Source organism: Periophthalmus magnuspinnatus, chromosome 5 (assembly GCF_009829125.3).
Source record: "Periophthalmus magnuspinnatus isolate fPerMag1 chromosome 5, fPerMag1.2.pri, whole genome shotgun sequence".
NCBI lineage: Eukaryota > Metazoa > Chordata > Actinopteri > Gobiiformes > Gobiidae > Periophthalmus > Periophthalmus magnuspinnatus.
This window is the reverse complement of record NC_047130.1, coordinates 13,808,924-13,825,709: the sequence shown is the minus strand read 5'-3', so window position 1 is coordinate 13,825,709 and position 16,786 is coordinate 13,808,924. Positions and strand designations below refer to the sequence as shown.

The 16,786-nt window shown below is 45.0% G+C and overlaps 1 protein-coding gene across 2 annotated transcripts in view; it reads left to right on the top strand.

Moving 5' to 3' along the window:
• Positions 1-16,786, top strand: part of LOC117370751 (plexin-A1-like) — a 135,450-nt gene that overhangs the window by 26,942 nt on the left and 91,722 nt on the right. For both annotated transcript variants that reach the window (XM_033966280.2, XM_055221788.1), the window contains exon 3: positions 15,980-16,162. In XM_033966280.2, coding sequence (XP_033822171.1) covers positions 15,980-16,162 — 183 coding nt within the window. The remainder of the gene's footprint in view (positions 1-15,979; positions 16,163-16,786) is intronic.

Here is a 16,786-nt window from a genome sequence, read left to right as displayed (position 1 = left end):
TATGCGACCCAAACGTGGAGATACTGGGAATAACATTACGACCTTTTTATTTACCCAGAGAGTTTGGATGTATTTTACTTTTTGTGGTATATGCCCCTCCCAGTGGTAAAGCTGCTAAAGCAGCCAACATCATTGCTGACTGTGTTCATGAGTTACAGCTTCAGTATCCTGATGCCCCAGCCATAGTACTAGGAGACATGAATCAGTGTCACCTGGACTCTGTGTTGCCTGGTTTTGAGCAATATGTGAAAAATCAAACCAGAAAAAACAACATTCTGGACAAGTGTTTTGTAAATATTAAGAATGCTTACACCTCCAAATGTAGACCACCTATCTTAAACTCGGATCATAATGTGATTCACATGATTCCAATTTATAAGACAAAATTCAAGAAAAGTAAGCCTGAAAAGAAAGTTATAAGAATTTGGACAAATGAGAGTAAGGAACAGCTTAGAGCTTGTTTTGACTGGAGTGACTGGAGCACTTTTTATGAGGGCTCCTTGGACGAAAGGGCAACTGTCATTAATGACTATATTAACTTTTGTGTACAGTTGGTCGTCCCCACAAAAGAAATTAAAATATACCCAAATAACAAATCATATGTAACTAAGGACATTAAAGGAGTCATAAACAAAAGGAAATTGGCCTTTAACAACAAAGACACCGTAACACTAAAACAGACAGAAAAAGAATTAAGGCTTAAATTAAGAGAAGCAAAATTAAAACATAGACAAGACCTAGAAAACACTTTCAAAACTAATAACTCCAAAAAGGTTTGGGACACCATGAAATCAATGACAGGCATGCTATCTTCCATTAAACCTATTGCAACAGATAATGACCATAGTTTTGCCAATGACTAAAACACTTACTTTACAAGATTTGAATTATCTGATAGCTTTGAGAAATGTAATTTAATTCTCACAAATATTCAACCAGGGCTTTCAGACAGAATTAAAATCACTGTCGATGAAGTCAGAAAAACATTTAAAGCTACAAACACCAAAAAAGCTGAAGGGCCAGATAAGTGCAGTCCTTTCATTTTAAAAAACTTTGCAACAGAGCTTGCACCTGCATGGCAACCAGTGTTTCAACTCTCAATTGACATACATACAGTTCCAATAACATGGAAAACTTCACACATAAAACCACTTCCCAAATCTCGAAGTCCGAAAGAATATAAAGACTTCAGACCCATAGCTTTGACCTCAGTGATCATGAAGGCTCTAGAGAGACTTTTGCTCAAACATTTACAAACCACAACTAACACCAAACTGGATTCATCCCAGTTTGCATATAAAACTGGTTGTGGCACTGAAGATGCTGTTGCCTCATTAGTTCACATTATCACTAAACATCTAGATAAATCTCATAGCTATGCACGAGCACTCTTTCTAGATTATTCATCAGCCTTCAATACAATACAACCTGTCATTTTACTTTCTAAAATGTCTCGCCTGGGAGTCAACCCCTACTTGATTCACTGGTATGCCTCTTTTCTTACAAACAGAGTCCAGCTGGTCAAAGTGAATAGGGCACTTTCTTCTGCCATTTTGACTAATGTCGGTGCACCTCAAGGCTGCGTTAGTTCTGCTCTGCTGTTCATAATATACACAGATGACTGCCGAGCAACTTCAAACAATCAATACGTTCTAAAATACTCAGACGACACTGTACTGTTAACCTTATTGCATGATTCGGATAGCCCTGACCTGCACCAACAGGGAGTTAACAGAATAGTCACATGGAGTAAAAACAACTCTCTGGAAATAAACACAAAGAAAACTGAAGAAATTGTGTTTAGCCCAAAACTGACAGTTGCAAATCCCACCATTATCAACAACGAAATTATCAAACGGGTAGAATCGTACAAATATCTTGGTGTTATGATTGATGCCACCTTATCATGGAAACATCATATAGACTACATCTGTAAAAAAACTAAACAAAGACTGTACTTTCTCCGTCGCCTACGATCTTTTGGAGCCACTCGTCAGATCCTCCTACTGTTCTATACGGCTGTTATCCTCAGTGTGCTGCAGTACTGTAATGCTGTGTGGTACAGCTGCTTGTCCACATCAGTAAAGTCTGGACTTAAACACCTGATCAAGATCTGTTCCAAGACTGTGGGTCAGCCATTAGAAGGTCAGTATGAGGCTGCCTATCATAATAACACAATACGACTGGCAAGAAACATCATTTCTGACTCTAACCATGTTTTGAACTGTGAATATGCATTGCTTCCATCTGGGCGACGGTTCAGTGTTCCACGATTTAATAAGGTTAGGCTGAAGCATTCTTTTGTTCATCAGTCAATCCTTAAAATAAACAAGGAGCTTAATCCATAGCTATCAAAGTGCTAGAAAGTGACTTGAATTAATGTTTGTATCGTGTCTGTGTCGCATGTGTGATGTTAATGTGTAGCAACGGAGCCACTGTTTTTATGTGCAAGACAAATTTCAGATCTCTGATCTGACAATAAAGTATTATCTAATCTAAAATCTAATCTAATCTTGACAAACCTGATGTGATGTGCAGGAGTTTCATTAGTGACAAGCAGCTGATTGTGTTATAGTGCTCTGAAGGGGGAGTGACTTAGCGCTGGGAGCAAAGGGAGAGGAGTCTAAAGCAAAATTCATAAAACATGTTCATTCATTGTTTACGGCAATATATAGCATTTTCAAAAGAATAAAAGGTAAAATAGTGCTCTCGATATGTAACGTTTTAGCAGTTAAATCCACATAGAAGTAAATACCCCCTCTTTAATACCCCGTAGAAGTAACATACCTCTCTTTAATACCCCGTAGAAGTATAAGTTTTCCAGAATCCTGTCTCGTGCTCCGTGTGAGAGGGCGGCGTCACACTGTTGGTTCTTGTTGGTTTGAATAATCTATATAAAGTCTATGTCCCCGTGTGTCTGTGGAGGGTCAGACTCTATTAAAACCTCATTATCATTTGTCAGTCAGTTGCTGCTAAAGCGCTCCTCAGCTGTCACACGTTGATGATGTAATAGGCTCACGGACGCTCCGATTGGCTGACCCGTGACAGCAGCGGAGCCTGGGGTCATTCGGAATTAATAGAGCCTAGCCCCCCCCCCCCCCCCCCCCCCCCCGAACTCCGAACTTTGACCTCCGCAGTGCAGTCATGTGACCTCAGATAATTGGCCCATAGCAACCGTCAGAAGTGAAGGTATCAAAGAGATCGCTCGAGATTAGCGGGAAAAAGAAAGTTGGAATTTGGAGACAAGAATAGGGGTTGTTGTTGTCATAACTTTGTATAGTCCATAGTTTAAACTGACGTCTGGAATGTGCCGTTTAAAGAGCTACTATCACGCCATTTTCTCATCTGTTCTAATGTTGTTTCTTCATCACAAACATACCTGGAGTTTTTGTTTCATTCACACATGTTTAACACACAAATCCTGCATATTTAGTCTGAGGTCTTCTCTCAAACAGAAAACACTCTGTTCCACCTTGTGATGTCATGTGGTGATACAGGAAGTGCTCCACTGTGTTTTTAAACTCCACACACCTTCACTAGAATCATTTGGATAATTTCAGCTGTGGAATTGCCAGTCTGAACTATAGGTTAACTTGAAAACTACCACTTCATGACATCACAAGGTGGAACAGAGCAATTTGAGGTTTGGCGATGTGCTCACAAGAGTCACTTCGTATAATATAGGACCTTTACCTCTCAGACTGAAGATGTGTTGACCTGCTTTATGGCTAATACGTCTGTAATTACTGGGCCTATCCACTTGAAACTAAAATAGGTTCAAAATCCAACATTGTTAAACTTTCGAGTGGCTTTTTCAATTATAAAATGGTTAATGAAATGCAGATTAATGTGGCAGGTTTGTGGCTTAAGGATTAAGTTCAACATTTGTAGTTACAATATTTAATTTACCATAATTGTATTGTCCTAACCTTTTAAAATGTAACTCAAAAGAAAAGTCCCACTGACAGGACAGAAATAAAGCTTTCCTGAACATCTTTAGAATGATTTTGAGCTGCATCAGAACAAGTATAAGACACATAGACGAGTATAGACCCATGTACCACTGAGGGATTACACGGATATAAGGAATAGAAAAGAAAGTACTACCATTTATTGTTGAAAATCACAGTATATTGTCTGAAGAAAGAGTGTTTTTATCATCATCGTGGTATCAGTATCGTGCCTGGTGACAGCACTAGTGTGTGTTTTGTTGAATATCCTGACGCCTCTTAAGTTCTGTCATAGTGTCGATCTTCATCTGACAGTGTTTGTGAGAAAAGCAGAGGAGTAAATCTGACCTCCTCACACTTTAGACAGGTCCTCCTCAGATGATGGATGATCTGCCCCTCTCCTTTCTCTCTCTGCTCCTCTGCGACCATCGTCTCCACGGAAACGATTCAACCAAGGCTTTTACCGCTCAGATGATGTTATTGTTACTGTTTCTGACGGCTCTCGTTGGACAGATGTTCGTTTAGTGTAGTTCATGTTGGTTCTAGCTCGTTGGACGTGAGCTGCAGATGTGATGAGGAACATGAAAACCTGCTGTTTTATTTGATTCTTACCCCGTTCTCATCATGACAAAGGTTTAGAGATGTTCTATGGGTGTTTTTGTTTGGTTATGGGTAATGATGGGTAATGTTAAGGATTTATCTATTGAATTCTACGTGAGGGACTTTAAACTCAAGGCCCTCGCACACGGACACAGGCAGAGGTTTGAGAAGATAAAAGCCTCAGCTTCAACATCTCAACAACTCATTTCATCATGTCATCACTCTGCTTTCTGCGACCAGGCTCCTGCTGTCCAGAGGAGGAGGGAGAGGAGGAGGGAGAGGAGGAGGGAGAGGAGGAGGGAGAGGAGGAGGGAGAGGAGGAGGGAGAGGAGGAGGGAGAGGAGGAGGGAGAGGAGGAGGAGGGGGAGGAAGGAGAGGAGGAGGAGGGAGAGGAAGGAGAGGAGGGATACGAAGGAGAGGAGGGAGACGAAGGAGAGGAGGGAGACGAAGGAGAGGAGGGAGACGAAGGAGAGGAGGGAGACGAGGGAGAGGAGGAAGGAGACGAAGGAGACGAGAGAGAGGAGGAGGGAGGAGACGAGGGAGAGGAAGGAGAGCAGGAGGGAGGAGGAGGAGGTGGGAGAGGAGGAATAGGAGGGAGAGGAGGAGAGGAGGGAGAGAAGGGAGGAGGAGAAGGGAGGGAGAGAAGGGAGGAGGAGGGAGACGAGAGAAGAGGAGGGAGATGGAGGAAGTGGGAGAGGAGCGAGAGGAGGATGGAGGAGGAGTGGGGGAGTGAGGGAGAGGAGGAGGGGGAGGAGGGAGGAGAGAGGAAGACGGGGAGGCAAGGGAGACGTGGAAGGAGAAGGGGAGGAGAGGGAGGAGACGAGGAAACGAGGAAGGAGGAGGGAGGGCGGAGAAGGAGAAAGGAGGGAGATGAGGAAGGAGTAGGGAGAAGAGAGAAGGATAAGGAGGAGGAAGTCGAGGAGAGGAGGTGGAGGAGTTGGTGGAGGAGGTGGAGGAAGAGGAGAAGGGGGAGAGAAGAGCCTAGCGAGAGGAGAGGGAAAGGAAAGGAGGAGGAAGGAGAAAGGAGGGAGATGAGGAAGGAGTAGGGAGAAGAGAGAAGGATAAGGAGGAGGAAGTCGAGGAGACGAGGTGAAGGAGTTGGTGGAGGAGGTGGAGAAGGGGGAGAGAAGAGCCTAGTGAGAGGAGAGGGAAAGGAGAGGAGAGGGAGGAGATAGAGAAAGGAGGGTGGAGGGGGAGAGGGGAGGAGGGGAATAGACCGTTGAACTGAAACATGGAACAATCTGGTAAAAAAAAAAAAAAGAGTTATGGCCCATATGTGAGTGAGACATTCAGACTCTGTTTCTGTTTATGAACTGCAGACTCATATTGACAAAAGTGATCATCTCTGTCAGGTTTTTTTTTTTATTATTATTATAGAAAATACTTAAAGCTACACTCTGTAACTTTCTGGTAGAGGCTCTATCTTGTCTACATTCTGTCGTCTAAAGAAAGAGTGTTAGGGTTGATGTTTTTGATGTGGTATCGGGATCGAGTCTATTTCTTAGCATCGAAATTGTGGCATGGCGAAAACACCAGTCTCTAGGTCAGATGCCCTCCCTGCATTTCAGATTCGTACCCTTTGTTTCTATTTCCTCCAAAGCAGGCGGAGTAGTTTTGTTTCAGAATAAAAAAAATATCCCGTAGTGCGTCGCCGTTGGAGACTGATCACAGAACGCTCAGATGTAAACGCTGGAACAGAATCTTAATGACTCACAGCAGGAGGGTCCCTAATGTGTTTCCATACGACCAGCAGCTATTTTATTAGGTACAAAGAGTTTAATGTATAGAGACGAGACGACGCCCAAAGGGAGAGACAACGTAGACGTTAGACCTGGTTTGGTTCTGGTCTGGTTTTACTCTTCTAGTCTTGGTTTAGTTCTGGCATTTCTGATTTGATCAAAGTCATACAGGTTGGTTTTGTTGGAGCTAATTTAGGATATTTTTTATATATTTGTCTTACTTTAATTTGTGTTATTCTATTGCAAATTTAATCGACCAAACACACTTGACTGCACAATTCTCAAATCACAAAGGCTGCTGTTATTTTGATGATACGATGTCCTTTGTAAAGTATATATCCTGTCTTTATATTGATACTTTGCAGCTGATGCCGTCAACATGCTAACTGTAGGCACTGCTTTGTCACTAGCGCTATTAGACTTTATTTTGAGCTTTTATTTTAACACAATCTCAACTAACATTACAATCACAAGCCAGCTAGCTTTAGCCAACAGTTTTTCTTCATGTTTTTTTGTATTTTTTTCTAAATCTTTTTTGGCAATAGTAATGTTTGTATTGTGTCTCCATGGTAACTGCTGAACATTCCACCTTAGAAAAGAAAATTTCAATTCTGCCAGCCCTGCTCATCCACGTGGCTTCTTTGTTTCTGGTCAGAGTTTAAACTTCAACCCTCAGATACAAAACAAGGAAAACAATAGTGCTAGCCATTGTGCTAATAGCCAGTATGCTAATAAATGAGAGAGCGCCTATTAAGGGCCTGAATGACTATGCTAAATTTGACTCGTTAGCCAAAAAATGTAAACTGTAAACAGACAGGTGTGTTAGCTTAACCCTTTAAGGACTAAGCACATTATAGCCCAGTATAGCTCACCTGGACTTTTATTATTTTTTTTTAGCCATAAAAATCATGTTAAAGGAAGTATCAGAGTGTACTGCATTTTTTTCACACAACTACCTCTGTTTTGCATATCCATTTGTATTTTTTTCAAAGTCCGCAACCACGCTCTATCGGCGACGCTAGCATCCGCGACGCTAGCATCCGCCACTATTGGGTTAAGTGTAGTTAGCTCCTCCGTTCAGACAGTGTCCACCAGCGATCTGACCAGAACTGGGGAAGCGGCTTGGATTCCAGTCGGAGATTTTAATTTTTCTTTTGCCCTTGATCAGACTGAGGGATTACACAGACATTCCACCATAGAGATACATGTAGAACACCCCCAACGTGATGTCGCTGCAAACTATCAGTCTAAATGGAATCCTTTTTAAGCATATTTAAATCACAATTAGACTTTTTTTACTCAAAGTTGTGCTAAACTGTGGACTAAAGTGACTGAATTGTATTGTAAATGGCTTCTTCCTGCTCTGATGATCTGGTGGGTTGGTCTGGTTCTTTTGTCCCTGATCTGGTCTAGTGTCCAATCTCTCACTCAGCACTTCTCCTGCACTCCGATCAATACACAATTACTCACGCGATTAGCCGCATTAAAGTCACACTGCGGGACTTTAGCCTCATTAAAGCCACACTGCGGGGTTTTACAGTGCAGTTCTGAGCTAAGCGGCCCCTCGTGATCTACGAATAGGCGAAAACAAGAAGAGGCGGCATTAACCCTGCGTCCACCGGGGGCAGCGCGGGCCAAAAACGGGGATCAGGAGAAAAACTGAAACTGCACAATGAAGCATGCTAATGCTAAAATGTGCTAATGCAGAAATAATGGTTTGTGCTAGTGGAGAAAAACAGCTTCAACATCACATCTTAACTTAATTTCAGATCTCTAATGTTGTTTCCTCATCAAAAACAGACCTGGAGTTGTGTTTTGTTTCATTCACACATGTTTAACACACAAACCCTGTATATTTAGGCTGAGTTCTTCTGTGATGTCATGTGGTAATACAGGAAGTGCTCCACTGTGTTTTTAAACTCCACACACCTTCACTAGAATCATTTGGATCATTTCAGCCCTGGAATTGCCAATTATTACTGAACTAAAGGTAAAAGGAGCTATTAAATTGAAAACTACCAGTTCATAACATCACAAGGTGGAACAAAGCCTTTTGAAGATGTAAACAGACTAATAATAAAGTGTTACTCAAACATGTGTGAATGAAACAAAACACAGGTCCAGGTCTGGTTTTGAGGAGGTAACAGCGTTATAATATGGTTTAAAGTTCATAGAGTCCATTTTGTGTAATATAAACAATAATTTGGCATTTTCAATTTGGGAGTTTTTAGGAAAAAAGTAGTTTTTGGATGCAGGTTTACTTTTTTGTCTCCTCATGGAAAGAGGTCTGTGGGACAGTCAGTCTGGACACACCACAGACTGTATAAAGAAGTGAACTAAGTGAGTGTGACGTCACACACAGCTTTCAGCTTCTGTCAAATGAAGCTCATCGAGGTTAGAGCAGTTATAGGGGCCAAATTGGAGCTATATTTGTGATATTGTAATAGTAATCAAAGAGCCAATCTGGAATGAGGCTGTTGATGTAATGCCCCTTTCCACTTGCACCGGTTTAGCATTGAGCTCGCGCTTAGCAATGCTGTCAATCAAACTGGTTGCTAACGATAGCGGGAGCGACCTCAGTGAAGAAAGGTCTGTTATTAATGTTCATGTCTTGATTAAGGGACATGATAGTGAAATAAAAAACTCAGGATGAAATGAAATGAATTTTATTTTGAGTATGTTCATAAATCATGTAGTACATGTCCATTACAGTCCATAAAATAAAATAAAATATCATCCACAAAAACATTGAACATTCTCAAAAGGGATGTGGGAAGAAGTGTACACTTATTAGGATCATGTAGAGTGGGTTAATATGAACATTTAAGACCAAAATGACGAGGCTCACTGCAGCAGTTACTGAGAGAGGGGCCACTGTTTTTCAATAGAAGTAAATTGGAGCCAAAGTCAATGGAGCTGCAGCACACCCATGATCACTTCCTGTTTGGAACACGGTGGCTAACAGGTTAGCTATGTCCATTTATATACAGTCTATGGTCCACGCCCATGATATTATCAACCAGTTTTACCAGTTTGTTATTTATATTTGACAGTCAGGTTTCAAAACCAGCCAAATACCTGAGCATCACACCCCCAGGGAGTATCAACAGAGTCTGTGCTAACTCTGTCTGAGGCTTTGTTAAACTTTAATCTGAGCTTTGTTTTAACACAGTCTCACCAGAAAGAGCTGATCTACAACAGGCGAGCTGATTTGTGCTGTTAAACACGTCCCACTCAAATATCATTACAGTCACAAGCTAGCTAGCATTAGCCAACAGTTTTTCAGTTAGTCACTCTCACCTTTTTGTGTAAAATCAAACTCCTAAACAGGACCATGAACACTTGGATTGATCACAAAATGTGCTCCCCCAGCATGATTTCACTGCAAAGTATGAGTTCAGATGCCCTCCCTGTGTGCTCTCTGTCTCCCCCTCTCCCTCTCCCCTGTCTCCCTCTCTCCCTCTCTCCTCTGTTCTGTTTGTGTGTTCCACATTTGTGCTGACACTTTTTGGGAGGCGTCTCTGTGTCACTGCCAAAATCCTCGAGGTTTTCCTGTCTCCAACCAAAGAGTTCAAATTACAACGTTTAGAGGCATCCTACGCAAATGTACAGAGGAGCAGAGGAGAGGGTCAGAGGAGCAGAGGAGGAGAGGAGAGGGTCAGAGGAGCAGAGGAGAGGGTCAGAGGAGCAGAGGAGAGGGTCAGAGGAGCAGAGGAGAGGGTCAGAGGAGCAGAGGAGAGGGTCAGAGGAGCAGAGGAGAGGGTCAGAGGAGAGGGTCAGAGGAGCAGAGGAGGAGAGGAGAGGGTCAGAGGAGCAGAGGAGGAGAGGAGAGGGTCAGAGGAGAGGAGCAGAGGAGAGGGTCAGAGGAGCAGAGGAGAGGGTCAGAGGAGCAGAGGAGAGGGTCAGAGGAGCAGAGGAGAGGGTCAGAGGAGCAGAGGAGAGGGTCAGAGGAGGAGAGGGTCAGAGGAGGAGGTCAGAGGAGCAGAGGAGGAGGTCAGAGGAGCAGAGGAGAGGGTCAGAGGAGCAGAGGAGAGGGTCAGAGGAGCAGAGGAGAGGGTCAGAGGAGAGGGTCAGAGGAGCAGAGGAGGAGAGGAGAGGGTCAGAGGAGCAGAGGAGAGGGTCAGAGGAGCAGAGGAGAGGAGCAGAGGAGAGGGTCAGAGGAGCAGAGGAGAGGGTCAGAGGAGCAGAGGAGAGGGTCAGAGGAGCAGAGGAGAGGGTCAGAGGAGAGGGTCAGAGGAGCAGAGGAGGAGAGGAGAGGGTCAGAGGAGCAGAGGAGAGGGTCAGAGGAGCAGAGGAGAGGAGCAGAGGAGAGGGTCAGAGGAGCAGAGGAGAGGGTCAGAGGAGCAGAGGAGAGGGTCAGAGGAGCAGAGGAGAGGGTCAGAGGAGGAGAGGAGAGGGTCAGAGGAGGAGAGGGTCAGAGGAGGAGAGGGTCAGAGGAGGAGGTCAGAGGAGCAGAGGAGGAGGTCAGAGGAGCAGAGGAGAGGGTCAGAGGAGCAGAGGAGAGGGTCAGAGGAGCAGAGGAGAGGGTCAGAGGAGAGGGTCAGAGGAGCAGAGGAGAGCGTCAGAGGAGCAGAGGAGAGGGTCAGAGGAGCAGAGGAGAGGGTCAGAGGAGCAGAGGAGAGGGTCAGAGGAGCAGAGGAGAGGGTCAGAGGAGCAGAGGAGAGGGTCAGAGGAGGAGAGGAGAGGGTCAGAGGAGGAGAGGAGAGGGTCAGAGGAGGAGAGGAGAGGGTCAGAGGAGGAGAGGAGAGGGTCAGAGGAGGAGAGGAGAGGGTCAGAGGAGGAGAGGAGAGGGTCAGAGGAGGAGAGGAGAGGGTCAGAGGAGGAGAGGAGAGGGTCAGAGGAGGAGAGGAGAGGGTCAGAGGAGGAGAGGAGAGGGTCAGAGGAGGAGAGGAGAGGAGGCAGAGGAGAGGAGGAGAGGGGCAGAGGAGAGGAGAGGGGCAGAGGAGCAGAGGAGAGGGTCAGAGGAGGAGAGGAGAGGGTCAGAGGAGGAGAGGAGAGGGTCAGAGGAGGAGAGGAGCAGAGGATACAGAGGAGGAGAGGAGAGGGTCAGAGGAGGAGAGGAGCAGAGGATACAGAGGAGCAGAGGAGAGGGTCAGAGGAGGAGAGGAGCAGAGGATACAGAGGAGCAGAGGAGAGGGTCAGAGGAGCAGAGGAGAGGGTCAGAGGAGGAGAGGAGAGGGTCAGAGGAGGAGAGGAGAGGGTCAGAGGAGGAGAGGAGAGGGTCAGAGGAGGAGAGGAGAGGGTCAGAGGAGGAGAGGAGAGGGTCAGAGGAGGAGAGGAGAGGGTCAGAGGAGGAGAGGAGAGGGTCAGAGGAGGAGAGGAGAGGGTCAGAGGAGGAGAGGAGAGGGTCAGAGGAGGAGAGGAGAGGGGCAGAGGAGGAGAGGAGAGGAGGCAGAGGAGAGGAGGAGAGGGGCAGAGGAGAGGAGAGGAGAGGGGCAGAGGAGCAGAGGAGAGGGTCAGAGGAGGAGAGGAGAGGGTCAGAGGAGGAGAGGAGCAGAGGATACAGAGGAGGAGAGGAGAGGGTCAGAGGAGGAGAGGAGCAGAGGATACAGAGGAGCAGAGGAGAGGGTCAGAGGAGGAGAGGAGCAGAGGATACAGAGGAGCAGAGGAGAGGGTCGGAGGAGGAGAGGAGCAGGGACTAGACTAACAGTATTTTGTTTAGGGTGATAAGGTTAAAACTCTTCCTTAATCTGCAAACCTCCTCAGAGACATCTCCACATGGTCCAGGCACCCGCTGAGGATTGTGGGTAATTTATGAGCACCCCTCCTCTCTCGCCTCCTCCCAGAATTCCTCTCTCATTTGTGTTGCTTCAGAAAGAATAGAATAATACATTATTTTCTCAGCTGCAGACACATATTTTAAAGAACACATTTTATTCCAGTTTGGGTTTTTGAGATTTGAACCATGTTATAAGAAAAACTTTCCTGGAGTTGTATTTTGCTTTATTCACAGTTGTTTCATAAGTTCTTGTTTACATTTTTTTTTTTTTTTTTTTTACTCCTACTAAGCCCCATAAAAACATAGATTTAGAATTTCCCAGTTTTGTGACGTCACAGGTAAAAGTCTGGAGGCCTCCTGTTCTGTTTTTAAGTCCATCAAACTAAACTGTATGCTACTGTTAGCAAGATGGAAAAAGTTGCTAACCTTAGTCCCCAGTTATTTAAAATATAGTTTATTTCTGTTTAGTCTACTGTGTTTGTGTTTTACTCAGAAAATAAATAGCACATTGAGCTGGTAAACCACCTGGTTGTCACGATACAAAAAATTCAAACTCTCTTTCGATACAAAGGATATAAGACTACTTTAAATGTTTAGCCTACTACTCCTTACAAGAGAAGTGTGGGCACCACTACATGAGATTATGCACTTGCTCAAATGTGGCCCTTTAACTTTGACCTTTGACTCCACCTCCAGTTTAAACGCCTGTAATGTTATTTTTCCTGCTTTTCCAACACAAACCTTTTAGTGTCACTTCTCCCAGAACACGCTGCCATGATGACGCTCTGCCCCTGTTTAGAATAAGGACACGCCCTCTCTGGATGAATGCATGTTTTTACTGTTTCCTGTGACAACATTACCCATAATCCATCACTCTGACCCACACATGTCTGAACAGGCCCAGTCTGTTTACAGCGGTGACCAGCAGCACTTACCTGCACAGATATGGTTTTATGAAGTAAAATCATAAAACTCTTAAAGTGCATCTGGCAGGTTTTCAGGTTTTTATAATCCTGACTTGGTTTAGTGGTGGAACCTGTGCTACAACGATATGTGGGTTTTTTTCATGACCAATGCTGATACCAGACAGCCCGAAGTCAATAAACTCTCATATTTTCAGGCCAATATTCTTGAGCCAATCGAAGCTTTATAGATTGTTTGGAAGTTGGTGAGCACAAACCAAATATCGGCCTCTGGTGGAGATTTAAGGCCGATATTCCATACACTAAAGAGTGCAAATATCTGCCCGATGTATCAGCTACTTGACCCAAACAAACTATGGGCCTGTGCTGGAGAGTTAAGGCACATCAAAGTATGGGTCTATCTCTGGTTTAGAGGGCTGAGGGTCTGGCCCTTGGTGAAGTGGCTGATAATAATAATTTTAAGCTCTTTTCATCACATAATAATAATAATAATAATAATAATAATAATAATAATAATATAGTTTCTGTGGGTACTGTTCCATGGGCCTACTCGCTCAACTCGAGTTTTGATTGTAATTCTAGTTTTGACATTATACTTAGCTGTCTCCATGGAAACAAGCAGGTGACACCACCAGGTCAAGTTACAGGTCACAGCTATGGAGAAGCGAGCCTGCTCTCACTAAGAATGCTTGTTTAGCTAGGTATTTTTGAGCAATAAATATATACTTGGAATAAATGCAGAATGAATATGTTTCATGTCTTACTGTACAACATTCCAAAATAATATCTCCATGGAAAAAAGCTTGACTCCAACAAAAATTACGCATAGCATCTTTAAATTTTCCTTTTTACAGAGCAGAGGGAGGTGAAGGTTTTTCCCTCGTGCCGTTGAGCAATGTCAGTTTGTGTGGGGGAGTTGTGCACATGTGTTCAGAGCCACAGGAATGAGGCGGTTTTATGAGGCAGCAGTGAGAGTTTCAACACCCTGCTTTAGTCCATGTTTAGTCCATGTTTAGTCCATGTTTAGTCCAGGTTTAGTCCAGGTTTAGTCCAGGTTTAGTCCCTGGTTTAGTCCCTGGTTTAGTCCCTGGTTTAGTCCCTGCATAGTCCCTGTATTGTCCCCGATTTAGTCCCTGGGTTAGTTCTGGTTTAGACTTGGTTTAAACCTAGTTTAGTCCTGGTTGTAAACTGCTGTATTTCCCTCTTTCAGTCTCTGGTGTCTGTTGTTTTGCTTTTGGCATCAGAAATAAACTTTGTTCAGCTGTTTATTTTCCTGTACAAGTCCAGACCTGTCTGTTCTTCTCCTCTGACTCTGCTCCAAACCATTTTTAGTCCCTGGTTTGGTGCTTCTTTGGTCCTTGTTTGGTCCTGATTTGGTCCCGGTTTGGTCCCGGTTTGGTCCCGGTTTGGTCCCGGTTTGGTCCTGGTTTGGTCCTGGTTTGGTCCTGGTTTGGTCCTGGTTTGGTCCTAGTTTGGTCCGGGTTTGGTCCTGGTTTGGTCCTGGTTTGGTGCTTCTTTGGTCATTGTTTGGTCCCGGTTTGGTCCCGGTTTGGTCCCGGTTTGGCCCTGGTTTGGCTCTGCTATGGTCCTGGTATGGTCCTGGTTTGGTCCTGGTTTGGTCCTGGTTTGGTCCTGGTTTGGGAGCCAGCATTCTCATCTCAGGTTCCTGGTTTGACTCCCAGACCTTTCTGTGTTGAGTTTGCATGTTCTCCCTGTGTCTATGTGGAGTTGCATGTTCTATCTGTGTCCGTGGTGGGTCAAATGCCGGTTTAACCCAGAGATACTGACCGATGATTTGTGGATTTTCCTTGTAAAAAGTCCGATCTTTTGCCTGGAGCAGGTTTGGAAGGGCTCAGTGCAGGAGGTTGATTGAGAATAGAGAGAGTGAGTGTCAGAATCCTGTTTATCAATGAGACAAGCTGCAGAAAGATTGTACGGAGGAGGGAGGAAGGGAGGGCAAGAAAAGAGGGGGGCTAAACAAGAGAAAAAGGTGGAGAGGATGAGAGGGAGAGAGGAGGAGTAGGAGGAATCATGTTCATCAATGAGTAGAGCTGCAGGATGTTAATAGAGGAGAGAGTGAGAGAGCGAGGCAATGAACAAGGGAGGGAGAAAGAAAGGGGGAGCTAGTAATTCTGTTTATCAGTGAGTGGAGCTGTAGGCAGATTGTACAGAGGAGAGAGGGAATCGATAGGCTGATGTAGAGATTAGACCTGGATTACTGCCATTCACACACACAGGTGTAAGACCTGGTCTGGAGTACCTCACTGTAGGATTATTGAGCACGTTACAATGGAGCGAACACAGACAGAACACACAAAACCTCTGCTTTTGAACACTTTTTTAACTTAAAGCTTTAGTGTATAGCTTTCTGTTTCTATGGAAACAGAACATTAAAACCATACTTCATATGACATTCTTCATGGAGATAGATGCATTTAATGTCATACTGTGGAATATTATAGCCAAAGGAACAACATTTCCATTGAAAGAAACAGGAGGAGGCCCACCTCCAGGCCAGATAAGAGCCAGGCTTATGGAGATGCAAGTCAGTTTACACATGATTTTTAGTGCATGTTTTCTCTGGCCGGGTCTCTGGCCTGGTCTCTGGCCTGGTCCCTGGCCTGGTCTCTGGCCTGGTCCCTGGCCTGGTCCCTGGCCTGGTCCCTGGCCTGGTCCCTGGCCTGGTCCCTGGCCTGGTCCCTGGCCTGGTCCCTGGCCTGGTCTCTGGCCTGGTCCCTGGCCTGGTCTCTGGCCTGGTCCCTGGCCTGGTCCCTGGCCTGGTCCCTGGCCTGGTCCCTGGCCTGGTCTCTGGCCTGGTCTCTGGCCTGGTCTCTGGCCTGAAGCTGTTGTGAAAAAAATCATTTGACTTTTGTTTATTTAAACTGACGGAGAAGATGCTGAACTTTGTGGATAGGCCCAGTAATTACACAATCCTCAGATTTCACCTGAGGATTCTCACCTTTGACCTCTGACCTCCAGCTCAGGTTAAACTACAGAGAATCTACAATGAGCTGATTAAAATGTTTGTGTTTATATCTTTGTGTGCAGCCTCTTCAGATCGACGATAACTTCTGTGGACAGGACTTTAACCAGCCTCTAGGGGGCACCAGCACCATCGAGGGCGTGCCTCTGTTTGTGGAGCGTGAGGAGGGTTTGGGCGCTGTGGCGGCGTACGACTACAGCGGCCACACGGTGGCGTTTGTGGGCACCAGGAGCGGGAAACTCTACAAGGTAAGAACAAGAGGAGGTTTAGCTACTTAATGCTCACGTTTGTGCTCTGGTCTGCTGGACTTTTGGACTGTTAATACTTTACAGCTGATGTCATCAGCATTCTCTGTGCATGTGACGCTAACCGGAGGCACTACAGAATCTGACCATAAAGAACTGACTTAGATGGAACTACAACAGGTGTTTGCTAATGTGTGCAATGTGTCACTGTGATAATTGCTAAAGATTCTGCCATAGACATACATGTAGAATGCCCCCAGCGTGATGGTCACTTTGGTGGTGGGGTTGTAGTTTTATTCATGAGTTTATGATTTAGGAGCAGCAAGTTTCTAACAGTTTCTTTACTTTGATTATTTTGTGCTTTAGGGCAGATGATGTTTAAAGTGGAAATATTGTTCTTTGTGGTTGTGGTCTCTGCTTTTCCATTTCTCTTCCTGATCATTTCAAATCCTGCTTCTGTGTCAGGAGTCGGGAGCCCCCCCTTCTCCCCTCATTCCCTGTCTTTTCTCTCTCTCTCGCTCTCTCTGCTTCTCTGCTCCTCTGCTCCTGTCACCCCCTCTCCTATCTCCCTCTCTTCTCGTTTTTTCCTGTCATCACTCCATATCTCATATCTTGCATTCAAAACCT